Genomic DNA, 27,656 nt, shown 5'->3' on the forward strand with positions numbered 1-27,656 from the left:
AAATAAGAAAACAAGGCAGCATCCTCGGATAGAGCAAGATGAGAAAGAATTTATTTAAGCTGTGGCCTGCACACAGATTATATTCACTAATAACAATGTGACAGACAGGAAAAAGCAATTACAATAGAAATATGCAGTTGTGGCCACAGAAAGGACTCAAATTTATAAAAAGGCAGACAGAAAAAAACACAGGAGCATTCCCTCCTGTCTATCCCAGCAGCACTCACCGAGGGAACCTGGGATGCAAGGACAAACTCCCCTTCTGCTAAAGAATCAGATTTTGTCTCCAAATTGCTGTTACCACCTGTTCCAGACCCAAAGACTGAGAACAATTCCCCTTGTTTGGAGGCTTTATTGATTTCTGCCACCTGAAAAGAGAACAGAAATATTCTCTAATGGCCAGGAATCTTTATGTATTCCTGCCTTAGTACATAGTAAAAGTCATAGTAACAAAACGAGTATCTGCCCTGGAGAGGAACCTGCCTCAAGAACAGAAACATCTTCATTGAGAATGATGGCAATCAGATAAATTAAACCAAGGCTTCTCCAGTGACAGCAGCAGCCTGAGGAATTCCCAAATCCCTGTATTGTTACAACATATCTGGATAAGCTTGCACTCCTGTGTAGTTTTTCAGAGCCTGTAAAGCCAACAAAGATGTAAACCCGAGGTGATTCTGGGCCCTCCTGGTAACAAAATCATGAAGAAAGATTTGTAAGATACCCAGGGCAAAACACAGCTTGTTCTTCACCTTTCCCACACAAACTCTGCCCTATTTGCCCTGGAGCTCCCAGGCTGCAGGGAGCAGCAGATGGAGAAGTTTGTCCCTACCTTCTTTAGCACAGCTGCCTTGTAGGAATTTGCCATTTTGCTGCTCCGGAAAGCTTCATATTCCATTTCCACTGCACAGGCACCAGGGTCTGACCTGAAACACAGGCTGGGGTGATTCCTGGCAAAACACACTGCTGTATCTGCAAGGGGAACACTAATGCTGAAGTATCTCCCAGAAAGTACAAAATCCATTCCCTCTGGTCCAAGAATAAGTGATAAGTTCCAGTTAAGTCCTAAGGCATGCAGTGGTGAGTTGATGGAGCATGGAAAGGGTGATGAAAATGTTTTTGCATCAAGATTCTTGCCCACTTCTCCGTTTGAGAAGTACACTATCCCCATCTTGTGGGGTAGGGAAGAACTGCCACTCCTTGGATCAAGCTGACACCAGGGATCAGCCACGAATCCTCAGGTCTGATCTTCAACATCACAGCCAGAAAGATGCTTCAGTGAAATGACATCCTTGGATAAAATCATTTTTAAAACTTAAAAAAGCATTCCCTGTGTATTAATTGTGTTAACAAAGGGCCTGCTCTTCCCTGAGCACAATTAATACACATTACAATGCCTGTGTTAAGAGACTCAGTATGCATCCCTGTTTCCTCATCTCATACCATTTTCCTTCTGCTGCTGGAGTCTTTTGGTTGTTGCTCAAAGCTTCTTCCAGCATTTTCAGGCAGTGTTCCCGGCCCTAGGAAACATGGGATGCTCAGACATGCTCTACAGATGTCTCACTGCCCCTTGGACTTGCACCCCTGCAGGAGCAAGGACAGGCCAGGCAGAAGCCTTGCTGTTCTTTGCAACATCACTCACCTTCACAGTGAGCTTGGAGATCCTCCTGCTGGCAGCCTCCTTCAGGGGACAGTCTGCACCTGCCACAGGAGAGAAATTTGGGAAAGGAGCCATGGCAGGGCTGGCCTGATGGAGAACATCTCAGCTGCCACAGGGAGGTGCAGGTCCAGGACTGCCTGGCTTTCTGCATTGTCACCCCAAGGAACACTGAGGTCACCCTTTCTACCTGGAGAAGCTGCACACTCCAAAAGAGCAGGCAGACACCAAAGTGAGAATGTTTTCTCTGACTGAGAACATCTGCTTTGGAGTTTAGGCCTAACAGCTTTCCAGAATCTTCCCACCTCAGAAAACCTTTCTTTAAGGCTCTTAGGAAACTCAAATCTTTTCTCCTCCTCACAATATCAACAAAAAAAAAAATCAGGCTGGATAGAATAACCTGACTTATCAAGTGTTCTTTTGTAACAGTGCCAGACAGGGCCCCAAGCAACACAGTTACAAACAGCAAAGGTTTCCAGCAGTTTCCTTCTAGCATTATTATTACTATTATTATTATTATTATTGCTGCATAACCACTGCAGAAACAGCCAACACTACAAAATCAGGTTAGACAGTTTTCTTTCTCTCTTGCTTATTTGGAAATGTTGTTCAGAAAGATGCATTCCGTATCTTCACCCTGACCAAAGCTAAGCTGTGGTCCATCTCCTCCAGCCAAGTTTTCACAGCCAAAAGCTTGACCTCTTTGCCTAGGGACTGGTACCTCCAGTGGTGATGCTGTACAAATTGCATGCAGCTGCAAAATATAAGACTTTCTTCTCCCAAAGAAAACCCATTATAAATCAAAGAGATATTTACTTGGAGGAACAAAATCTTCCTTTTCTGGTTCTTTGCCCTGGAAGAAAACAAAGATCAGTCAAACATTTCCATTCCTACTACACACATGCAGATCTAGAAGCACAAAAGACATGTTTTATATCCGTGCTCCAGGGAAAATTAAAGCTGAAGTTATAAAGGCATTGAATACATGCCAAAACAGGGCCAAGAGGACAAAGAATGAGAATCAAAGCCAAAAGTTCACCTCTGCTATAGGAATATTTAAGAGAAGCTGAATGGGAAAATCTGTTTTTACTACTACCATGGGCATTAAAACCAACAGGCTCCTCTTTCTTAGCACTGCAGAGAAACCAGCACATGAATAAGCTGCATTTCTTCCTATTATGGGACTGGCCCAGAATGTGGAGAACACAACAAAAGCAGAGGTACAAGAAGTGAAGGACAACAAGCAACACCAAGATGAAATAATTTACTGTGATCAGTGCCAGGAGGCCTTTATGGCTGTCAGACAAGCTCACAGCAAACCCTCTGAGCACCCCTCACAAACTGACCCCAACTCACTTTGCGCAGGCTCATCTGTTTCTTGTAGAAGTTGTCCCACTCCCGTTTCCGACGCTCCTCGTTGTCTTCATCCCAATTCCCACTGCCCTCTTCATCATACCTGGATGAGGCAGGAAAGCAAGAGGAACTGTAGCTGCAGCATGAACTGGGGGACAAGTCTGGGAAGCCACCCCAGTGATGCATCCCACGTCCTCTCTGAGCATGTCTGCACCTGGAGTTTCCCTGCCACTGCCCAAGCAGGACAGCAGTGAGTGTGCTCCAAAAATGCACAGCATTTGTTAACCCCATAAAGTAGGAGGCAGTGCCTTGAACTAAGAGCTTGTAACCAGTGCCCTGAGAATGGAGGGCTCCATTTCAGCAGCTCTGCCAGATGCTCCCAGGGGGTTCAGGAGTCACTGCCTCCTGTCATGTACCCCATCTGTCAGTGCCTCCTGCCCTGGGAGCAGAGATGGCAGAAAGGCACAACATCCATTCCTCAGCCTCACTTGTTCACAGGCTGCTGCAAGAAATGAAATCTCCATCTCTGCTACACTGAAATGCAGCAGCTGATGCTCACCAGATGTAGCCCAGGAGTTCACTGCCTCCCACTTACAGGTATCACAAATCTGAGCTTTAGAGCTGCTAACTATTACAACTTCCAAGGCAAAACTACAATCAGATCATGGAAAGGTTCAGTCAGCCAAGTGGCAAGCACTGTTCTGTACAATAGCATTGGCTGTGGCTTCTCAGGTCCTGAGACCAAACACAGGCTTAGGTCACCAGTCCTGGTTTCCTTTGACTGAGTTGGACTTGGCCAAAGAACAAAGGTACCAATCTCAAGCTTTTTAAGGCAAAGCAGAGGGCCTGGCCAGCCTACAGCACTGTGTATCCTGGCACAGCTTCATGGGCAGTGCCAGCAGAGAAACTTCATCCTGACGCAGCTGGACAATCACTGCAACTCTGCCAGAGAACAAGGAGAAAGAGAACTTGTCACCTCCACACTGCCAAGCATTTTACAGAATTCATCATGTTTTCCACTGCACATCTTCCTTTTGCTGTCAGCCTGACAGGAAAATGCAGCAATCTGCAGAAGAATCTGACACTGGCACTTCCTAACATCCTCTGTGGTGACTAAGTCCTGTCAGTGGCCCCTGGCCTGCTGGCTCACAGACAGTTGTGTTAAATCAGGAATGAACTCTGGACCATGTCATCTTGGTCTCAAGTTTAAACATTTCTGAACCTTGTGACTATGAACAGGCTGAGCCCACTTGCTGCTTTCAAAAATTTCAGGCTAGTATCTTGAGCCAACTACATTGTGCAGGGCAATTCTTAGCTCTGTCAAAACAGCTTTTGGTTCTCTGGAACACAAATGAGAACGCGGCTGCCAAAGTGTGTGGAAAATGAAATTCCAGCTGCTGCTGCCAGAAAGTTACAGGAGAATACCATCCACACAGAAACATGTGCTGAAAATAGGAGTGTCTGGGCCTGCAGCTGGTGGATGCTCTTTTCTCTGATGGCTCCTGTGAGATGAGTGTAAGGTACAGACCTGCTGAAGCCTTTGAGGCCTCTCCTCCCGCCCTCGTAGAGCTCTGGGTCGTAGCTATCCCAGGAGGATCCTGTGGGCCTGATGGAGGTTTTGCTCCAGCTGTTGCTGCAGCGTTCCAGCTCCTCCAGTTGCCTTTTCACTGCCCCTGGGTTCCTGCAGAAGTCACAGCACTTGTTGCAAGGTGGGGTGGCGTCACCGAAGTACTTCGCGATGGCAGCGTGGCGACAGCTTGGAAACACAAGGCAAAAGCATCTGGTCATCACTTCCATCCTCAAAAACTCCACCCTCCAAATGCAGGAGGTGTCTTTAGATAAAGATTTTGAGCCTGTTTTTCACAGAGAATGTCTATTCCAGCAGGAATCACAGGTTTAATACCCGGAGCAGAATTCGGGCTCTGTTCCTGGCACCTGCTTAAAGTCTCTCTGCCTTCACTTTCCCATATGTAAAAAACCATCAATGTTAATCTCTTCTGCTAAAACCTTTCAGGTCTTTGAGACCTGAAAAAGGAGCAGCTGATGAAATATAGAGTTATTAATTCTGTATCACTGGCTAAATATATTCCACATCCTGTCAGCATGGCTGTAGGTAAAGAGGCCCCATTGATCACTACACCTCAGAGAACATCTCACATTGAAGAACATCTCACATTAAAGCTTCTAGGTTTATTATTTATGATTTGAAGCTGAAGAAATATATATTTGAAGACACAGGAAAGGAAAGAAAATCCCAGGAACAGAGTCCAAAGTGAGGGTCACAATGGAGTACCATTCAGATAACACAGCCTGGATCTTGATGGGCTCACACATGCTCCAGATCAGCACCAAAGTCTGGGTAGAGTCCCACATGCATGAAAACCAGCTCATTTGCTCACACAGGATTGCACAACCAGTTTACCAGGATTAGCAAACCAGCCATTAGAAGATTACTAGATTTTTCCAGAAATTTAAAAAAGATTTTTGGCAGGCATCAGTGTTTTGGGGTACATAAAAAAGAATTTGGTGACAATATGCTCACTAGCAATACAGGCAGGAAATAATTTCTCTTCTAAAATACTCTCTAACTTAAACCAGGGCACACACTGATTTTGCCAAAAAATGATCAGGCAGTTACTTCCCCTCCCTTTTTTTTTTAAGAAAGCAAAATTTAGAGGACCTTTTTAAAACTAAAGGTTCTCAGCAGAGGTGGCTGGCTGTGTGTTAGTCAAAAAGCTGATAATAAATATAGGAAAACATTCACTTAATTGGGCATTTAGAGATCAAATCTGGCAGCCAAAGGGGAACAGAAGTTATTTTAGGAGAAAATTATTTTACTACAAAGAAGAACAAAGTGGAAATTTTTATTCTACACCAAGGTGTGCCCTAGTGGGCTTCCTAACTTCATCTGCAAAAAGTGGGTCACAGAGGGGAAAAGTAAGAGAGCAAGCACCTCATTTACTCTTATTCTAAACCCTCTAAGGCATGTCAGAACTCGCCAGAGATCTAACAAACACAGTTTTCTTCTTCACTTGTGTCTGTGTGTCTGGCAAAAACACAACTGCATGTTGTGAACCAAACAACTGCACGATGAACCAAAACATCACAAACGAACCCCAGAGGGGCTGCAGGGGCTGCTGGCTCACTCCCTCCCATGGCCTGGGAGGGGGATCTGGAGGCAGCACAGCAGCAGGGCCCAGGCTGCTGTCCCCAGCAGTGACCCGAGTGTGCTGAAGGGGCAGGGAGCTGGCAGTGCTCAGGTGAGGGGCTGCAGCAGGGTGTTTGCAGGGCACCAAGGCCTGGAGAGGCTCTGACAAAGCTGCCATTATATCCCCCTGCAGGGCCACACTGGCTCACTCTGCTCCTGCACTCAAAGAGCTCCTTTCACATGGAGGGCAAGGCTGGGGGACCCAGATGGGGGCAACACATTCGATACCCTTGTCTTGCCTCTCCAAAAGAACCACTGGTGCTGCCTGGCTGGCCAGGGCAACGTGACTCTAGAAATGTCAGCGAGCTGCAAGTCAGCTTTTTGTTCCCCCCAAAGAAAACAGGCAGCATTCTCATCAGTCCCTGTCTCTTTCCCTCACACACACTGATCTGTATTAGAGTTAACTGAGGCATTCAGTGAGGGACAAGCCCTCTCCCCACTCCCACAGGTTCATGCTGGGGAGGGACAGCCACGCACACCTCGGTCCTTTAGATGCCCCAGGGGAGGGCTTTGGTGGAAGCAGAGATCAGCTGTGAGCTCACTGGAATTTAGAGTTCCAGTTTCTAACCCATCAGGCTTGTAAAGCCAAGCCCTTCCCACCCAGCCTACTGTAATTGCCTTTTTCTTCCTGAAGAATTACCCAGACTGGGGCCACAGCCCCACTTTAGCGCACGGTGTTCAGGAGTTGGGCCATAACGGAAATTCAGTTGCAAAACTAAAATTGCAATCCTATAATTAAGGTCAAAAGACAAAAAGGCAGTTACCAACAGGGATGCTGGGGTTAATCACTGGATTAATACTTAACACAAGAGCTCCTGAAAGACAGTTGGTTATGCATTAACATGTGAGGGGAAAGCTTCCTCTGTCACACCAACACCTGACTAATGCCCACAAGATGGAGATGATTTACATAAATTAATGGTAGTTTGTATTATTACACATGATCTAAAATTACTGCATCTTTAAAATATGCCACAGTATTATTTGTCTCCCTTCGCCCTTCAAAAGAGTACATATGAGCTGACCATTGCTCTCTAAAATGTCTAAACAAAATCATTATGTCATTTCAGACATTCCCTCCCCCCTCATCTGACATTATGGAATGGGATGAAGAGCAAATAACAAAGAGGTTTATTAACACATTTTTGTCTGTGGCAATGCATTTGAGGAAAGTACTAAACTGACCACAAAGCTGCCTGCACTTGTGTAGCTTTGGTAGTCCTTGTTTTTATACACCACAAAAAATAGGAGTGCTATTCCTGCAATTAGGAGAAGCAGATGGACAGCCAGAGAAGAAGCAAAGTCACATATCCCAAAAGAAGCTCTATCTCTCCCAAAAAACACCAGAAAAAAGCATGCCCTTGTATAAGCCAGAGGGTACAGAGCCTCATCAGCAATGCTCCCTGAATCAAACAACTCAGCAAGTCTTGGAATAATGTGAAGTGAAAGGGTTAAAAAAGATAAAAATCACATGAGGGCAAATTAGTTATGCAGTTGTCAAGCGAAAGCCATTTAATGAGCTTTATCAAATAGAAGAGGAAGTCATGAGTCTGATGAGAACTTCTAATTTTGCACCTGTCTGAAGGACTGTGTCCTTCCATCATCACCCGAGCTTCACCCTCTGAGACAAGACAGTGCCAGTCAGCTGTCCCCAGAATACAAGAAGCGAAAAGCTCAGCATCAAGAGAGTAAATGCCTTGGCCAAGGGCACGGAGGGAATTCACCACGCCGGCATCAAATTCACTGCCCCAGCACTGTCCCTGCTGCCCTGCTCGCGGCAGGTCCCTCACAGAGCTGCTCTGTCCTTGTGAGCACTGGCTCTGCCCTTTCCATGAGCACAGGAGAAAAGCTCCTTCTCCTGGAGCCGCAGGGAAACCGGGCAGCACAAAGAAAAGTTACTCTCTTTAGCATCGCCCCAAACTATCGCAGCCAGGGAATCCATTCAAGTCTCACGGCAGAAAAAGGCGTCATTAAAAGGTAAAGAAGAAACTCCTCTCTCGGAGGAGATGCACAGAGGAAGCCGGCAACAAGTGCCGGCCCTCGGGCGCCCCGGGGAGCTGGCACCGGCTCTGGCCCAGCCTGCGCTGCCTCCTCTCCCTCCCTCTTTGGCACACATGTAACACGAAACTTCGCATCTCCACGACAACCAGCAACAAAAAAAAAAAAAAAAAAAAAAAGAAAGAAAGGCAGAGACAACAGCTGGCTGTCAGCAGCGGAGCAGAGAGGAACCGAGCGAGCAGCGAGCCGCAGGATGAGGGGAGAGATGACGTGAAAAGTTTAAGAAGACGAAAGAAAAACAAGAGGAGAAGCAGAGCTGGCGGTCGGGGTAAGGCTGAGCTATCGCTGCTGTTCGGTGAAGCGCGGAGGGGCTGGAGCCGGGGGAGCTGCCCCGGCTCGGTCAGCCATGGAGCACAGCTTGGGAGGCGGAATTTGCTTGCCAGGGACACCGAGCAGCGAAGGTGGCAGGAGAAAAGCTTTTAATGGGATTGCGGAGAGCTGCGCCGCAGCCGCCCTCTAACAAAAGGAGCTCCGAGCCCGAGCGGGACTCCGCAACTCCTCCGCCGTGACAAAGGCAGGCTGCTCGGGTTTCCGTGCTCGTACAGAACCAATGTCCCGATAGACTGGTGACCTGATCCAGGAATAGTCGGTGTGGACAGGGCAGCTGGGTCCGAGCTGTGCGTGCCGGAGCGGGGAGCACAGGCGGGCGCGGACGGACCCCAGCCACGGCTTTTCCCGCAGCTCCTCCCAGCTGCAGCCAAGTTTTATCCCCCAAATCCTGATGCAGAGAGCTTAGAAAACAAACCCCGGTCGGGCAACTAGCACGCTGTGCAAGTTAAGCATCTGTGTCCAATAGAAATAAACGGAAAGATTTTACAGAGCTGCTAATGAGAACATTTAAAAAAGAAGAAGAATTCAGCCAGTGTATCAGGCACAGATGCGGGTTTAGTGCTCAAAGCAGCAGGAGAAGCGCTACTCTGAGAGGCACGTTCATGCACATACACAGCTCAGGGTTTACAGTAACCACACCGTCAAGTTTGAATGTAGTGAGAAGGGAAGGAAGAGTAAAAGGATCACCTAAATACATGAAATTTTACAACACAGAATCATTTAGGTTGAAAAAGACATTTTAGGCCATTGTGTCCAAGCTTTGGTTTTACAGAGGTGTCCCACCTGTGCTCCCATCTCCGTTTTGCTGTTGGGTATGGGAAGAGGGGCTGGTAATGGAGACTGGCCTTATAAATCCCCATTTTCTACTATCTGAAGCTGACTTCTCTGTTTGGAAGCTGCTGCAGCTCCCAGCGCTGAGCTGGGACCCCTCAGCCTCTGCCAGGAGGTGCAGGGGCAGTCAGCTGTTTACAAACTGGAGCAGAAAGCCAATTCTCACACAAAAAGGTCTTCCCAATCCTACACATGCCTGTAGGGAGGAATGTTAAGGATCAGGTATTTCCACTTCTCTCCATTTCCATTAACGAGGAATGGAGGGCAGGTCTTTCTGACCTAGAGTATTACAAACATGGAATTGGAACTGCCTGAGTGAGGAGAGGTAGCAGCTCAGACCCACACGCCTCCAGCCTGGCCATAAGGCTCAAGGGGATGGAGGGAAGTTTCCACCCTGCTAATGGAGAGTCTCTGTAGGTTGCTTGTTGCAGTTAAGAGAGGTTCTTAAATAAAACATGTGAAAAAACAAAGTTTAGCGAAACAACAAAGAAAAAAAAATCAGGAGGGAGGAGTGAGGGGAGAAGGGCAGGGGAGGGAAGGAGGTGGAGAAACATGCCAAGAAAATCTTAATGGGTTTGGCTGGGGGCTTGTCCAGCTGCAGCCATGCTGTTGATGTGTGGGGGGAGAGGCACAGCAATGTGAAACACATGTCTGGATAAAAACAGCAGGACATGGCTTGTGTTACAGCTGTCACAGTGCACGGGCCTCAGCCCGACTGCAACCAACAGCGGGTGTGGGAATGAAGGTACAAAATAATCCCAGTTTGACAGAGTGGAGACAAGCCCTGAGCACAGAGCCTGCTGTGGGTCAGCAGGGACTGTGAGGGGCTGGGAGCAGCACCCACCCCCAGCTCCATGCAGCTGATGAGCCTCCTAACAATTCCTCCTGAGCAGCAGCTGCTGCAGATTTTGATTTTTGAGCTCCTACACCCCAATAGCACCTTTGCTAGGATTAGTCCAGGATATTTCAAAAAGCTCAAAAATGCATGTAATTTAGGAGACTTGTAATGTGAGATCAAGGACAGGGCACAGAGGTGGCTGTTACAAGGTGGAGGAGTTTTCAGTCAGGGCCTCCAGATGCTGGACCTCAAGCACCAACTACTGATAGTAGATCCCACTATGTTTGTGAAGTCACTAAAAGGCTTTCACAGGCACACAGCCACCTCTCAGCCAGCTTCCTGGGAAATGGATATTTTGCTAATATTAGAATAGACTTTCAGGCTAGATTCAAGCATCACCAACCCTAAAAAAAGTTCTCTTGTAGAAGAGCTACAGGTTTATTTTTAAAATTGACCTTTTCCTTCCATTGGATGGCTCAGTGTTTTGTTTTCCCCACTTAAAAAACTTCTAGTAGTGAGGAATTATCTCATGAGGTTTTGTGGATGTGTTTGTGGGATGGACTGGAGAAAACCAGGGTGATCAGCAGAGGTGTAAAGACTCCCAGCTCAGTGTCCCAGTGGGCACCTCTGCTACTGAAACTGGGAATTCAGTGCCTTTTTACATTAATCTAATATTAGGTTGTAGGGAAGAGAAGGCACATTTACAGTGCTGCCTCAAAACCCATCTCCAAATAGTGGGTGGTGGAGATGACAGGGTATTCCAGCCAAAGGGTGACCCAGGCAGGGCAGCTTTAAAATCTCAGGAATGTGTGGCCTTCTGCTCCAAACCAACTGACAAAGTCCCAGCTTTTCTCCCATGGCATTGAGCTACAATTTACCAGTTTGGGTGTGTGCTGTTCAAGGGCTGAATTCTCTTGATACTGGAAACTATTTTCATCTGTTTGGGAATGAATTATAGGTCTGTCTGGCTCTGTGCGCTCCTGTTTTAAGAAAAAATGGGTTTGTCTGAACTATAGTTAAGAATCACATGGCTGGTCAAGTACAGTCATGGCAGCAAACACTGCATTAACAATGATGAGAGACTGATAATACAACTGCATTTCTATGGCCCTTTTCATCTCAGCAGTACACTAAAAGCTTAGAACAATAAACAATCATGCAGGAGTTATGACATGTTACACCAAAATGCACCCACTGTAGGCACACCTAGAAACCCAGCATTGTTTGAGAACAGGAAGCACTGCAGACCTTATCCATATAAAATCAGGATATTTCAGGGACCAAGAACAAAGCTGGTGCATTTTGAAACTGGCCAAGCCTTCATTTTCTTTAAAAAGTGGCCAAGTACAGTCAGAGCTTATTTTAGAGTTTCAGACCAGAATACAAAGCATCCCCTCCCCTTTGGCTGCTCAGCACCCTCCTTCCCTGAGGTTGGGCTTGCCTTGTAAGATTTCCAACCAGATAAGCCTCCACAATCCATACAGGCTTCCCATCCCTGTACAGGTCCAATTTCAACCAATTTATTGGACTAGTCTGAGTAAGAACAACACAACATTTGCTTCTTCAAAGCCCCAGTCTTAAGGAAAGGCCAAGGCTGCAATAAGAATGTTGCCCTGGCATTCCACTTGATGGGAACATCAGGAAGGTTCTGCTTGGTAAGGTCTCTGGAGCCATCCTGCTGTGGGAGGAGAGCCAATTCACCATCACTGGGACTTGCTGCATTGGGACTAGAGGCACTGGCAGCTTCTTGTTCCCCCCATAATTCCCCCTTCCAAAGCTTTATCTCCACTTGTAGCTTATTAAAGCAACAAACCCATGCAAGCACAGTGAAACCAATGGATCAGGATTATGGCAAGAACAATATGAGGAGTATGGCTGGGTTAGGAGCAAACAAGAGTGGAAAGCACACTTTCATCTACATCCATCCTCAACAGGCTCAGTGAACAAAGTGTTCAAAGTACTGAGCAAAACAATGGCCAGTTCAGTTTGTAACTGCAGCAAAACCAGGGACTTGCTGCCTTTCTATCTAAAGATTTCCAAGCATGCTGGAAACTTGGACACACAACAATTGACAAACAGAGCTCTGATGTGGTTCCATGTTCTGCTGTCTTGCAGAGATGAAGTCACCCAGCAGTGGGATGTGATGTTTTACCCAAAGTCACAACCAGGGAGCATCACTGGCAGGCCAGGGACACTGCCTGTATTTACTAACTTCCAGTCCTGGGGCTAAACCACAAACTTAAATTTGTGCTTTTAGCACTAAAAAAGGCTGCTCAAATAGCCCCAGGGCTATGTGTAAACAAGTGTCTCATTCTCAGCAGCAAATTTCAGCTCACCCACTCCCTCCAGGTCACCTGTGGATGCAGCTGTGTCCACACACAGATCAACACAGACCAAAAACCCCAAATGTACAGCAAAAATGCAAAACCAAAATGTACAGCAATTCCAAAAGACTCACAGCAACCTCACCAGCTTCAGGCAGACACAGGGATGTGAGACCTCACTGTACATGGTCATCTCAAAGCTTTTTTCTTGGAAAAAGAAGCCCCCATATGCAGCCAGTTCACAGCAGAAAGGAACCTTGATGGAGGCTTTTCTCTTGAATGTCTAGATTGAGGCTTTTTAATGGCTTTATTCTCCAAGGGACTGAGCAGGCAACTTCTTTGAGTGCTTCAGCATGGCATGAGTCCATTAAAACAACTCAGAAAGACAATTTCAGTGCTATTATGGCAATTTTCACAGCTTTCTTCAGTGGGCACAGCAAGATGAATCTGCATTAGTGCTTTCTGGGAATCTAAACCTGTGTAAGTCCTAAACACAGGACATGCACTTGGGGTTTCCAGGGTCATGTAATCCTTGCAGCTGAGCAGCACACCTGCAGCTGTTTGCCATTCCCCTGCATCATTTCTGTGCTCTGTCCTTTCAACCAAGGCTAATAACTCATGGCACATGGCAGAAGGGGCCTTTTTTTTTTTTTTCTCATCAAAACCAAATAAACCCAAATTAAATGATTTGTTTTATTCCCTCCCCCTGCTGGGCCTTGCAACATTAGAGGAGGGCAGAAAGATTTGATGATCTAGTTCCACTGGTATCACTGACTGGATGAGTTATTTCTGAAGTCAGAACCATGAACTTCAGGCTGCCACCCCATCCCAGCAGGATGTCCCAAACTGCCTGTGACAAGACCTTGTATAACTTTCTTTTCTGTGTGAGATTCTTATCTTGCCTCTCTTCATCTGATTTTCACTTCATGTGAGCTCCAACTACAGCTGTGGAGCAGAATTTCCTGACATCAGTCTGACAGTGTGTTGTGAAGGCCACATTGCAGTGTGGTCATTCAGGACTTTTTCCATGACAGGGATGAGTTACATCAGCTCTGCTGCCCTACAGCCAAGTCTCCTCTGCTCTGGAGGGTTCCCATCCTCAGTGGGTGAAGTTTGGAGGAAGGACAGTGATGAGCAAGAAGAAATTCTCAATTGAGGCAAACACTGGCAGACAATTATATTTTCACCAAACTCCTGAGAATCTCTGAGGTTCTAACTTGAGTGGCTCTTCCAGCCTCTAAAACAGCACTCCAGGCCTAGAAAGCAAACTGTCATTTAAGGCCCACAACCTTCAGTTTCAAACCTCTTAAGACTTCCCTGTTTTAATAATAATCTTCAGAGTTACTGCTTCAACTGAATATCCTGCACCACCTAGCCTTTACTACTGTTGGTGACTGGAAGCTTATTTGAACGCAATATGATAAAACAAAAGGAATTAATTCTCACAGCTCCACTCTGTTATTGTAATGTCATCACCTTTGTGTTGTAAATGAGGCAGATGTATAAGACAGCTGGTTTAAATCACACAATCCTCACCCTTGTGCTAATCTCAAGGGTAAAATCTTGGTTCCACTGAAATCAGTTGGGAAAAGGTCCCATCAAAACTAGTCCTGAAGAAGGACTTTACATCACAAGTAGAATGGAACACACAAAAGTCCATTAATGTAACTGTCTTTCTTGGAGGAGTTTTACTTTTTTCCTTTAAGAATTATTTTATTCTTCACCCTTTTACCTTGCTGCAGAAGCAGAAATCCCAAAGCAGAGAGTCCTTGAAGCAGCAGAAAGTGCAATTAGAAAAACATTTGCTTCCTCATGAGTAGGTTGGAGACTGCACCACCACCATCAAACTCTGTCCCTGATGAAATTCAGACCAAGGTAAACAAGCAACATTCCTTGCAAGTTTTAGAATAAAAACTCCTTCACTCAGCTCCAGATCAGGTACCATGGGCAGAGTGGAATGTCCATTACAGAGACAGGCTTCATTATTTTTGACTAAGAACTTTGCTAATCCACATGCAGTTCTACAATCAGTAGAACTCAGTAATTTTACCCTGTATAACCAAATTTCAAAGCCTGGCTCTTATACCTGTTGCTTCTGGTGCAACCCAAAGCATGGCATGGAAGTTCACAGCAAATTCATTATGAGGAGAACTTCTGGACAGGCAGAAGCACCTCCAAAGGGAACAAACATTTTCACAATGTTAAAGCCAGAAATTTTATTTTTTGATTTTTTTTTCTTCTAGAGCCAAGAACAGAAAGCACAAATCATTTCACCTCTGCCTCATCCACCATGCCTTAGAATGGAATCAAAATTGAAAACCTGTTGACACAGAATCCTGCAGCACTAAGGATAAAGCAGCTGTTTCTGGAGAAGCTCACTTGGGGTATGCAATCATCTGGAAAGGAGTATTTAACCCTACTCTCAAAAGGTGACCTTTTCAGGTCAAAAGCCCACAGCTTTGCCTCCTTCCTGAATTGTAGTGATCTTTGTGTAGATGAGGATTTTCCATCCACCCCCATTTCTAAGAAACCAGCTGGTTCCGATTTTTATTCCTTAGCTTGGATTTAAAAGAACAAAGAAAACCCTTTTTGAATTGCATAAACATACAAAACTAATTTAACTTGGCACTGTAGTGCTTAAGCCCAGCATGCAAAGAAACAGCCAAGGTCTCTCTGTCCTCAGTGTGTTTAGAAAAACTGAACTCCAAGCATCCATTTGTTTGAGTAACCAAGCCAGATGTTCAATAAGGAACTAGCTGGTTTGTTCTGGAAATGTTGTCTTGGTCACTTGGCTTTGTGTTATCACCAAGATCAGGATATTAAATTGCAATGTTCAAGTCCCAAACCCCAGTGTTGCCTGTTACAACACACACAAACCAGTACATTTTGATATTATAATGAAATAAGAGTTATAACCCATTCAAGTGTTGACCTGTCTAAACACTTGTTTTAGGTGGAACTATGGATAGTTCTCAAAAATATACAATTCCAGTTCCTGACTGAAGCAAAATTTGAAGATCCATAGGCCTCATGCCAGCTAGTTTGTTGCAATGCCTCCTAAAATCTTGTTCATGGGGTAAAAGAACAGCAAATATTGGTGACAAAACTGAGGCATTTAACTTTAACTAGACTAATAATATTTTCAGTAACAAGAGCTCCTGATGATCCCTCTGGGAATAAAGAAGGCCTAAGATTACTGAGCAGGGCAGGAGGGATTAGCTCCACAGGGGAGAGATCTCCCTGACAGATCCAGGGGCTTTTGCTTTGCTCACCATCAGCAGTGATGGGTGGAATCCACTGTTCAATTCATATATTGCTCTGTGGCTTAAAATAAAAAAACCCCTAAATTTAGCTTTCTTTATAAAACTGCATTCATCTGTAAGAACTTGAAAAGCATCCAGCTCTCTCTAGTGAATGCAGACTTTAACTTTTAGTATCACATACAGTAAAACTGGATAATAAAAGATTATTAATACTATTGTATTGAGGTGTTGAGGTAAATGCCTTTTTTAAGGTATTTTGAGGGAAATCCCCCTTTTTTTGAAGAGGGGTTTTGTAGCTCAAAGTGCAAAAAGCCTTCAAGGGAGTCTACTTTGTGTTATTCAGTAACAAACAACTGAAGACTATGTACAGTGGAGTTCAGCATTCAAACTGGGTTAGAAGTGCATTTGTTTCTGGAAGGACAAGTTAGCACAACTGGAAAAAAAAAGTGCTTTGATTGGGTGAGAGCCAAGGGCAGGCACTGTCCAGTCTAGCTCAGTGCCTGCTGGAAGAAGTGTCCTTGTAGAAGAAACACCATTTGGACTCTGCTTAACAGTAGTTGACAAAAACACTCTTGCAGCTGGATTTTGAAATTAAAACAGTGCCAGGACACGTAGACAATTAATAGTCCTCCACCTTAGCTACTGGGAACAAGGACTGAGACCAGATAAACTTGTTTTCCTTGTGATCACTGGCTGTATAAGAAGGCTGGCAGCTCCCTAGCATTAGTCAGTGAAAAGGTTTATTCTCTGTTTGGTTCTCCTGCAGCATAAAGCCTGGAGAGGTTGTGACAGAATGTCTTCTGAAAGCTTTCTGAAGGAAGTTCAAGCCATTGGTGAGAAGTTTCTCCTCAAGCTCCAGAAACTGCCCAAGGCTGAGCCAGTGGAGATTGTCAGCTTTTCTGTGGTTCTTCTGTTTATTGGTGAGTTTGTGGGTGGAGGCAAAGGGGTGTCAGAATTTCTCTCCTCTCCTATGGGGGCAACTTGCTCCACAGGCTGTGTAGGAGGGTTGGTGGTGTTGGCTGTTGTTTTCTAGGCTGTGCTCTAAGGCCCAGGTTAATTCCTAGGTAATTTTTAACATTCAGTGTGTACCTCTACATGGTTGCAGAGCATGACAGGAAACAGCACAGCTTTCCCCAAAGCTTCCTTTTTAAACATTAGTTAAATTAGCAATATTTTAACCAACCCAGAGCTGCTGTAATGTTTTGATGCATAGGAGATAGTTTATGACAAATGGTCCTAGAGCATCTCCCTGCCACAGAAGACACTTAAGAGGGGCTCTGAGTGTCATTCTTGTATTGGCTCAGTGAATTCAGATGAGTCCATTTATTCTCCTCTGGTAATGGCAAGATCCCTCCTGCTGCTCTGTGTGGGGATGGCATGGAAGGAGTAACAACTGGATCAAGAACTGTTGGGTCAAGGAGGATGAAGTTTGTTTATACAATGGGAAAATAAGCAGGAAGGAAGACAGGCCCTGCTCCTCAAAGACAGGGCTTGCTCCTGGCCAAAAGGAAGGGTGTGTATTCAGCTGGACACTCCTCCCTGGGCTGGAATTCACAATGTCACACCTGCTGCTTTATTTGGTTCATCCCTACAGCTGGTTCCCCACAGGTCAGGTTACCTGGCAGCCCAGGTCCAGGCTTTAAAGGAACACAGGCACACACAGAGGCATGCTCACATTCTTACATGTTCTGCAGGATGGAACATGTCATCCTTTTCTACTCCAGATAAACTAACACATCCCTGCCAACACCTGCCATCCTGGCTAGAGTAGAGGACAGTCAGTTAGCCCACTGTTCTCTCAAATGAACCCCTGCATTTGAAGTATCTTATTTTTTCAAGCTAAATACAAAAGAGTAAAGCCAACCCAGTCACAAGTCTCTATGCTTAAAGAGTATGCTGAACTCACTCTTCAGAATTACAACTGCCAGTTTGAGTAATCAAACTCCCTCAAGTCCGGTTACTCAAAAATCCAAAGCTGGATTTTCATCCTTTCCAGGCACATGGGCTGTTCTTAGGTACTGCATGTCAGCTCCCAAACAACAGCCCATTAAGTGGGTAAAGAAACCCTCACACGGTTTGGAATGTAGCTCTTAAGGTCTTGAAATGCCTGGTAATGATTGTCCAGATTAAATGGAAAACCAATACAAAGGAACAGGAACTTAGGAGGAGGAAGATGGGAATATAGGGCAAAAAAAGAATTCTCAAGAAACCAGGCTTTGCTCATTTTGCTGCTCGCCAAACAACCTGGAGGAAACATAGGGTTACTCTGCAGTAGGAGGAGGAGACATAGGGTTACTCTGATTGTTCCTGTGCTGTGAAGCAATGTCATCTGTTTCTCTCTGCAGTTACTGTGCTGGTGCTCACGGTCATTGCCTGCAGTTGCTGCTGCTGTGGCTGTGATGGACGCCCTGAGCCCAGACGCAAGAGCCAAGTCAGCCCAGCTGCCCATTCCTGAAGTGACACGAGCTGCTATGCAGGACACACATGGACATCAGCATCAGTGCTATGGGAATGGCTTTCCACACTAGCCCACTGAAAATGGCAATAACAAGATTAATGAACACGACTCAAAGGACCAGAAATCACAGCAGGGAGTTCCTTCTCTCTGTGACAGCCACTACTGTGACAAGGAAGGTAAAGCTCCTTCACCATCACTGTGTCCCTCTTCTGGGCTGGGATGGGGTGGGAGGACATGGACACAGATTGCTGAGAAAAGAGAGAGCTTTCCCAAAGACAGCCCTGCAGCTGGGCCAGCTGAGGATCCCCCCATGGACACGGAGCCATGGAGCAAAGCAGAGGCCACGCACACAGCCACACACGAGGCACTGCCTGCTCTCCTCACCACAAGGATGGTACTGGGCATTAGCAAAACCCATTGACACCACTGGGAGGTCCAATTGCTCAGGTCATCGTGGATCAAGGCCAGACTTGCTCCAGGAGACATGTTTAGCTGAGATATCTGCTGGAAAGAACAAATGGTGGACCCTCTCATCCAGATGTGCCAGCTGAGGCTCTGAGTACAGCTGGTGTCATTTCATTGGTGATGTGATGATGGGAAATTGCCAAAGGAGAAAACAGATCATATGGAATACTCTTTGTAAATAGAAAGATGATGGCAAAAGGGAAAAACTCACCAATCCTATGGCTTATTTTGATCATTCTCTGTTCAACATGCTCCCTCTCCACCCCCTGTGGTTCCTCTCTTCTGCTTATTGCAGATGAATGGCTCTTGCAGAGCATGGGAGCTCCAGGAGATGAACAAATCCCAATCCTTACTTGAGGGATCTCTGTGCCTGACTCTCTGCACTGTGTGCAGTTTATTTTAGTAGCCATGAACATGATGCCAAGGGTGTGTTTATGAGCAAGCACAGAGGCATTTCAGAGGAGTGACACTTGATGGGAGCCATCACTTCAGGGTATGTGCACAGCAGCTGACAGCGGGCACTGTGACAGAGCAGAGCCAAGAATGGGCTGCTGGGCTGGAGTTAACAAGTGCAAATAAATCCCTCTTCCATGCTGCAGCCACTGTGCATGTTTGGTTTACACTCCAGTGAACTTCCGAAAGGGATTTACCGACACACAAGGCTGAGGCACAGGCCACCCCTTCCACAACTGGCACAGCACAAGAAGGCCACAATTCTGCACTAAACTCTGAACCACTGGTGTCTCAGCACCAAATGGGAGACCAGCCATCTTTGTGAGAAGGTATAAACAATTACATGAATATAGAGAAGTCATCTTTTGCCTCTGTATCCCAACTAAGTGTATGTACCAACGCCAATGTCTAGCTAGGGAGAACAGAATCATCAAGGTTTTAACAGTGGGCTTTAAAATACTCTTTACACTTCAGGAGTTACAGAAAAATAAAGAAGTCTCTGTATAGAAATGTATTTTCTCTGTTGCCTGCACCCATATTAGTAAAAGGCACATTACTTCAGCTTCTTATGCATTTAATGCACTTTATTTTTTGCCAACAAACCGGATCTAGGTGTTTGGTATTTTTGTACTGCTGCACATTGGAATATATCTGCAGCCAGAGATATAGTCTAAGAATTATAAGAAAAATAAAATTCCTAAAACTACCAGTGTTACTTTTAAATTAATAAAAAGAAAAACTCTCCAGTGGAAAATGAGGATGTTCTTTAGAAATAAATATCTGAGACTCAGCATGACAACCGCCCAGAGCAGACTGCACTAGCATGAGTTACTGCATGCACAGTTACACTGAGACAACAAAGTGTAAAAAAAAAAGAAAAAATAATTTATTAGGCTGTCCCAAAGCTTTCACTGCCAACCAACATGTTAGGGGCAAACAATCTTAAGCATGGCATCAATTTAAACATTCAGAGGTGCATCACACCAACCTCCTGTCACGTAAGTCTTTGCTCATTTCACTCACAAATGAGTGGCAAAGTGACATCAGGAGCCTCAGAATCTCTTTTGCAGAAACAGACTCAACAGATGTTTTTGTATCTAGATTAAGTCACGAGACCCAGGGAAGAACAGAGCTCACTTTCTTCCAGGCTTGTGCTAGACAGTGCCAGCTGCAGACATTAACAGCATCCCATTGAGGGCTGTTCCAGCAGCACAGAGCCAGCCTGTGCAAAGACAGAGGGAAGCTTGGCAGGCTGGACACACACCAAGGGCTGACAGGTTGCTGTCACTGGGAACAAGCTGCCAGGCCTTATCTCAACAGGAAAAGCCACAAATGCATGTTTCCCAGTGGTGGTACAAGTTAAACCACTGACAGATACCAGGCAGAGGAACGAGAGAAATGGCTCCTGTCTTATCTCAGCCACTGCAAGTTCCTGAATTAGAAACAGAATAAACACAGCAGTGTTAAAAAAAAAAAAAAAAAAAAAAGGGGGAAGGAAAGAAAAACAGGCAATCCTCTAAAGGATTCAGGTGGCTTTCTGGAGCAGAGGACCAGCTACCATGTAGAGGGGGTCAGTTTCTACACACTTGTTTGGACCTCACAGGCCTGATGTTCTGTTTTGTACCACTGCACTCAGCTGGACTATTCCTACAGCTGGACTCAGACATGCCATGCTTGATCTGCTGCTTTCTTGCATGCATTCAGGGTAGCCTGAAAGATGCCAGCAAGTGCCCAGCTTCCTGCAGCTCTTCAGCTTCTGCTGACTACAAACCTGCTGGTCCCTGGGTCCCTGCTCAGCACTCACACAAACTTTTGTGTTTTGGCTTTGATCAGTACTGAAATACAGACACCTACAGGGAGCAGCAGTGAGGATGGATCCTCTTGTTTCAACCTGCAGAGGGAAATTCAGAAAAGCACAGAGTAAGGCAAGGCTGCTTCTAACACAGCAACTGCCATTCATATTGTGAAAGCCTAGGAGGAACTGCATGGGAACACATTACTTCAGTTGTGAAGATAAAAAGTGTTGAAATTGTTTCTTTCCCTGAGGAACCTCAAAGAGCCAGCAAGGCCAACCCCTCCAGCAGAAGTGGTTGAAGTTCTACTAATGACTTAATGGAATAGCTTCTGTTCTGTAACATTATCCCTCTGGTTTGCTTGGATTGTGAAAAATAAGTTTCCTTTTATACAGGCAGTGTAAAAGTAAGTTTCCTTATTTTTCACAGGCTTGTGAAAAATAAGTTTCCTTTTACATACAGGCAGTGTCACACACCACACTCCTCCTTCTGCCCTTCCTTCTCTCTCCAGCACCATCCCTCTGTCCTTCTCCAGTCAGGAAAGTGATAGAGAGTTTTATTGCAGCTCACCTCAGTGCAATGCTCTGGAATGGGTTTATTCACCTGAACTGTCACAGTGAATTTTGGACTGCAGGGCAATCCTGTTCAGTCTCACTCCAGTCTCCTACTGGAGCTTGCAACACAGATCCAGTTGGGATCCAGGAAACACAGTCCTCTTCTCTCCACCACATCCTGCAGCCTGCCCCAGACAGAGGCCACAGTGGGCCTTTACAAGCCCTGCCAGAGCTGTAGGAGTGGATGAAATGTCTGAGGAACAGCTGGGTTCTAAGTTGGGTTCAAGGCCTTTCATTTGATTAGATTAGCCACACCTTTGCAGGAATTAATCAGCTGTTAATCATTTACTTCAGCCCAAAGAGGAAACTTCCAGGTTACCTCTACAAGTCTCCAGGTACAGCAAGGGGTCCCCTCACCACAGGCCAAGATCTCTTGGAGGAGTGAAGAAGAGGCAACAGAGGAAACACCTACTACAAACCACAGCAGTTTCAGGTATTTATAAAATGTCATACAGCTCTCCTTTCTGGGAGGTGAACTGCACTTAGCACAAGAGACAGGAACTTCCTGGGGGATGCAGTCCCACGGGATGTCTGTCTTTGGGTCTATGGAATTTATATCCAGGCTGCCTCATTCTTGAAGGCAAAGGAATCCAGAACAGCTTTGATGTCCTGTGTGCTGGTTGGTTAAAGGCTGAGCACAGTGATCTGCCATCTACCCAGAAAACAAATCATTAACTGAATAAATCTGGCTGTTGAGAAAGAAACAAAAACTTCAGCAAGTGTGAGTTTGTGCTTCAACTCAAATCCAGCCTGCTGAGGATGAAGCACTTTACAGGAGTAATTCTTTTTCTTAGAGTATGCAGGATACAGACATAAGAGGCAGCAAATCAAGCAAATTTTCAAAAATAACCTGTAGCTCTTCCTGTATTGCATATGCATAATCACATTTGCAAGAAAGTGTGAGAAATATTCCATCCTTTCCCTTGAGAAGCAGAGAAGCTTTAGTAAAACCACAAGATGCTCAGTAAGAGATGCTGGATGTTCTTTAGAAAGCTGACAGTGAAGTCATTATTCAAAGTATCAGTGAAAGACCAAGTGAGTAGAACCCGTTGAGATCCCAGTTTAAATTATTACTGAACCTCCATGGGGAAGGAAAACTTATGCTTTTATTACAGAGTAACAGAAACAATTACTAAAGCAAACTTCATTAGCAGGAGTTTAACATAAAATTAGGACACCCTTATTAACATATTTGGACTATTCTAAGCCCTATGGCAGAAACAAGTTGTACATGATCCTTGCTTATTATTGGTGGGGTTTTTTGCTTGATTTTTTTAAAGTAAGTGTTCCTTTAATCTCCATTGTGACCTCAGAGTTTAAGCCCCCAACTCTCCCTTTTGGAGATCCCTGCAATGGTATCAAGGAATTTCTCCCACTGAATACTTGTCTTTCATGTGTAGGCTGTACAGCTGACACAGAGTTCATATTGCACATGCTGGAGAGACACTGTATTATTGAGAATATTGATAAGCTATGATTAAAAATAAATCTCAACAGATTGCTGTAGAGCAAGCAGCTTTTCCTCTTTAAATCTCTGTAGATCTGATTGTTAAACCAGTCTCAGCTGGATTTCTTCTGGTTTATGCTCCCATTTCTGTGAAGGGTGACTCTCCTTTTGGAGGGGGATGCCTGCAGGCACAGACACCATGCATACCTGCACTGGTTTTGGGGCTGAGGACATGGAGAGAATCCAAGACCTGACCCTGATGTTGTCTGTCCCCAGCAGGGTGGAAGCCAGCATGTCACTAGAGCAAGAGGCATCCTCAGAGCTGCAAGACCTAAAGAGCCTGATTGCAACAAGTGGTTGGGCTCTTGGAGGGCTGGTGGTGATTGTCATCTTCTGCTCTGTTTTTATTGCTCTCATTTTGTTTGCTGCTATCTTTGGGTGCTGCACATCTCCAAGGCACAGACGGGGTGGCTCATAGACAGCAAAGTGGGGACACAGAACTCAGTACAGCTGAGCAAGAACCAGCCCGGCTACAACCTGGTTGTGTTGTTCACAGAAAACTCTCACCTCACTCCCTGTGTGGTTATTTCTCTTCATGCAACTTCCCTGCATCAAGAACAATGTCCCAATGCCAGCAAGTTGTTCTGCAGGCCACAGCAAACTCAGTACATGAGGCTGTCTGGATTCAGGAACTGCAACATTCAGCAAATACCAAAGTAAACTCGTCTCTGATTTTCATCTTTCAAGCAAAACCACCAGCTAGGGGTGGCAAATGGTCAGCCACCACCTAAATCTGATAAAGATGTGTTCTGCTGCTGCAGCTACATGTGTTGGGAGGGGGGTTTTCATCTTGTAAAAGGGCAGTAGGAAACTCTGGCCCTGAAAGCTTTGAACCCACTCTCTAAAAGCAGCTTAGACCATTGTTCTCCTGTCCTACTCAGGCCTAAATACACTATGCAAAAACTTACTTGCCAGTACACAGTCTGTCTTTATTTGTTCTTATTTATTACCTCAAGGTCACAGTCTGAGGTTTGCTTTCACTGTTTAGATAGTGAGTAGAACTGTATTAATTCAATATGTAAAACAGAAATGCAATGTGGCTTTGCTTTCCACAGCACCTCAGTCACCTGCAGAGTTATGAGCAGGGAAGCCAAGCAGGGGTGCTGCGCTATGTGACTCTGGGGTGCACACCCCATGATTTGCAGTTGGAAGAGTGGCTCAAGCTGGGTAAGGGAAGAAAAGGTCTGGGAGGGGTGATTTCTGATTAAGTCAGTGATATTCCCTTACTCAGATTACTACTTTGAGGGTGGTGAGATACTGGGACAGGTTGCCCAGAGAAGTTATGGATGCCCCATCCCTTGGAAGGTGAGGTAGGATGGGGCTTGGAGCAACCTGGCCTAAGGGAAAGTGTCCCTGTCCATGGCAGGGGGTTGAACTAGGTCATCTTAAAGGTCTCTTCCAACCCAAACCATTCTGTGATTATACAAAAGCCAGCCAAAACAGCCATCTGTGATCTGGGACAGAGCTCCTCAGACAAGTGGATCAAATTCTTAGGAAAAGAAGTCTCCCAGCAGCTACTTCACAGCACCACCCTGACTTTGGACAAAGAAGTGCCCCTTTGAGTGCCCCAGGGCTCAGTGTTGTGCCACACTTCAGTACAAACAAGACCATCCCATAAACCCAGGATTTGTTTGCCAAACATGACGAGAGGAGAACACTCCCACCAAGGCACCAGAAAAGCAGCATGTGTTACATTCATGCTGAAAAAGCTGTTCTAGACCCACATGTGAAAAATGAAACTGAATGAAGAACTTGTAAGCATGACACACAAAGATCATTTTCAGTTAGTGGACATACATTGCTCTCTTCTTGGCAAAATTACAGCTTTGATGTCTGACCCAGCATAGAACAGCAATTAGTACAATTACAGCATGCAGGGCATGAACTAAACCTGAACAAGGCATGTTGTGGTTGCTAGTCTGCATTTAGATTGGGCACATCCATAATTTGAGCCTGTTTCTGAAACATTCTAAGCACCACCAGGTCGTTCTAAGGTCAGTGAGAATCACAGACACTGCAGAGTGGAGATGCTGAGATTTACAGAGACATTAAATATAAATGCTTCCATCCCATGGCTCTCTGCCCCCTTAAGAGAAGAGTGATGTACTGAAGGAAGAGAGTCAGAACAAAAGCAAATGCAACAAAGTCAACCCATGATCAAAGATGGAATATTGTAAAATGTATCACCAGAGAAGTTAAACATCCCCCTGACTTGGTCAGACTCCAAGACCAAGGTCTCAGTTAGCTCAGAGGTGGGAGTGGTAAGAGATTTCTCAGGGACACATGCAGGATCTCAGCCATAACAGTTTCTTGGAAGAACAGGGCATGTTTTCCCCAGCACTAACAGTGGTCTGTGAAAGAAATGCACTCACCCCAGCTCCTCACAGAAGTTCACAATGGCATCAAAAGCTGTCATCACAGCTTTGTCAGACTCTTTTAAGGTGCCTTTTTTTTCCTGAAAGTAGATGGGATAAGGAACTGTAGTCTTCAATGTAAATTTACACAGAGTAACTCTAGCAAAGATCAAATCCAACCCTTCTGAGCTACATGGCAAACAGCTACAGACACCTCCCTGTCTCTGCTCTATTCCTCTGGCTCTGGCAGCCTTTTCCTTCCCTGCTTCCCTTCCTTCTGCTAGCCCTTGAAATGGGGCTCCACACAGCTCTAGAGTCAGAACATTTCATTTCATCTCTTCATATGCAGAGGTTACTGCAGGCAAAGCAGAGCAGAGCCAAGGCAGGGTGATGCAGGCAGGTGGGTACAGTTCTGCAGCTCTCACCTGGATGTTAGAGAGCTCCTTCTTGATCAGGAAGCTGACTTGATCCCTGTCATTCCTTGAGTAATAGAGGCGACAGCAGGATGGTTTTCCATCCCTCCCAGCTCTGCCAGACTCCTGGTAATACCCAGCCATTGACTTGGCAATATTCCAGTGGGCAACAAATCTGCAGTGGGTAAAACAGGGAATGTGAGGCTGCAGGTTTCTCAGAGCTGCACACACCAGTCTGGTGTCTGTGGGCATCAACAACAGCAAAAAACAGGGCAGAAAACATAAAAGAGGATGGAACACAGTAAGAGAATTTGCACACTGAAGTTTTAGTCCTCTTAACACACAAGACATGGAAAGCAGCAGAGCTGTAAGAAAACAAATGCACCTGGGCAGCATGTGGGCAGGATGCCACTCCACATGGATAGAAAAGAATGAGCATTTGAGTGTCCCAAATATGCATACAACTGTGCAGCTATGAAGACTGGGAATAAGAACACTGAATTAAGTAGCTGGGGATATTTTATCATAAAATGAAGCATTAATAAAACAGTAATATTTATTTTGTGCGACACAACTGCACCATTACAAAACACATTTTTAAATACCTTCTTTTAAAAAGACATTTAGCCAAAATCTCCATGGGAAATTCCACCTCACTGTGCTTCTCAGATGAAGACAACCTTCCTAACCAAAAAATATGACTACAGAATCATTACTAAATTTTATGTAACCTCTGCAGGAAGGCTTTCAACACAGCACTGCAAGACTGCTTAAAACCTGCTTGTACCTGACTATTCAGCAATGCAGCTCATACCTGTTTTGGGAGGATTGCACAGTAATGCTGCCAATGTTTTCAAGTCTGCCTCAAAGCCAGCATGACCCAAGGGCAGGTATGATGCATATGGGTGTAGCTAAAGATTAAATGACAAAAGCAAGCAAATGTGTTTCTTCAAACACAAACAGCTCAGGAACAGGCCAAGCAGGAAGCATCAGAGCCCTGCACATTTAAACCCCATCAGGAAGTTTGCTGAAGAAATTGATACATCATTTTAAGCAGAACTGAATTAACAGTGAAGACAGAGGAGCAGATTCCATCAGAATAAAAGGGACACCACCTCTGTTTTCCCTTTTGTCCAGAAGAGTCAACTCCAGAAGTTGTCAGACCTGATCTGATTTGATAACATATGCATGAATACTCAGAAATCTGCCAGCACAGAGCAAAGGCTAAGCAGCAGTGCCTTGTTAACTAGGCTTGGGTATAGTTAAGTTATTTTTAAAAATCCTGTAAAGAGTAATTCTAACACTTGTAAGGTAACCAGATAACAAATTACAAGCATATTTCAGTTATATTTCACTTTCAGTTACTCTCTGCCTTTTTTAATGACCACTGGACAGGGCAGAGTGCTTCAGCAGGTCATTAATTCATGTCCTAGGAGACTCCTCACTTCTCTGTTTGGAAAGATGCACCAAGGAGTACAATTGTCACTGCTATGGCACTGTTTCCTGGCAGCACAGTGACACAGGATGGCACAGCTGTGAACTGATGGGATTGGCTCAGTGATATCCTGCCCTTCTCTCACAGTATTCAGAGCAGCTTCTGTATGTGGATTTTAGAGATCAGGTCAGTTGTGGGTGTTGTCTGAGCTGCACCTGAATTTTCCCTCTAGTAACTGCTCACAATAATAACTCAGCACAGCCATATTGCAGGGCAGGAATTCCAACCCAGAGCCCTTATGGGGA

At 45.3% G+C, this 27,656-nt stretch overlaps 2 protein-coding genes across 10 annotated transcripts in view; one reads left to right on the forward strand and one right to left on the reverse strand.

The window, feature by feature from the left end:
* RECQL5 (RecQ like helicase 5) overlaps positions 1-27,656 on the reverse strand; it is a 38,198-nt gene that overhangs the window by 3,989 nt on the left and 6,553 nt on the right. For 3 of the 9 annotated variants that reach the window (XM_063175476.1, XM_063175474.1, XM_063175477.1), the window contains exons 7-15: positions 25,929-26,091; positions 25,522-25,604; positions 4,536-4,763; positions 3,011-3,110; positions 2,471-2,507; positions 1,640-1,698; positions 1,441-1,517; positions 830-923; positions 228-368 (exon numbers count right to left, since the gene is read on the reverse strand). In XM_063175476.1, coding sequence (XP_063031546.1) covers positions 228-368; positions 830-923; positions 1,441-1,517; positions 1,640-1,698; positions 2,471-2,507; positions 3,011-3,110; positions 4,536-4,763; positions 25,522-25,604; positions 25,929-26,091 — 982 coding nt within the window. Of the gene's footprint in view, positions 1-227; positions 369-829; positions 924-1,440; positions 1,518-1,639; positions 1,699-2,470; positions 2,508-3,010; positions 3,111-3,566; positions 3,720-4,535; positions 4,764-7,790; positions 8,138-18,203; positions 20,668-20,706; positions 22,295-25,517; positions 25,605-25,928; positions 26,092-27,656 lie in introns of those variants that run through there. The other 6 variants (XM_063175478.1, XM_063175479.1, XM_063175482.1 and 3 more) reach the window with 6 other exon arrangements.
* Positions 8,152-19,796, forward strand: SMIM5 (small integral membrane protein 5). Its single transcript, XM_063175487.1, has 4 exons — positions 8,152-8,541; positions 14,840-14,980; positions 16,626-16,779; positions 18,205-19,796. Exons 3-4 carry the CDS (start codon positions 16,653-16,655, stop codon positions 18,312-18,314), a joined length of 237 nt encoding a protein of 78 aa, XP_063031557.1. The 5' UTR covers positions 8,152-8,541; positions 14,840-14,980; positions 16,626-16,652; the 3' UTR covers positions 18,315-19,796.

This window comes from Melospiza melodia, chromosome 24 (genome assembly GCF_035770615.1).
Source record: "Melospiza melodia melodia isolate bMelMel2 chromosome 24, bMelMel2.pri, whole genome shotgun sequence".
NCBI classification, from domain to species: Eukaryota; Metazoa; Chordata; class Aves; order Passeriformes; family Passerellidae; genus Melospiza; species Melospiza melodia.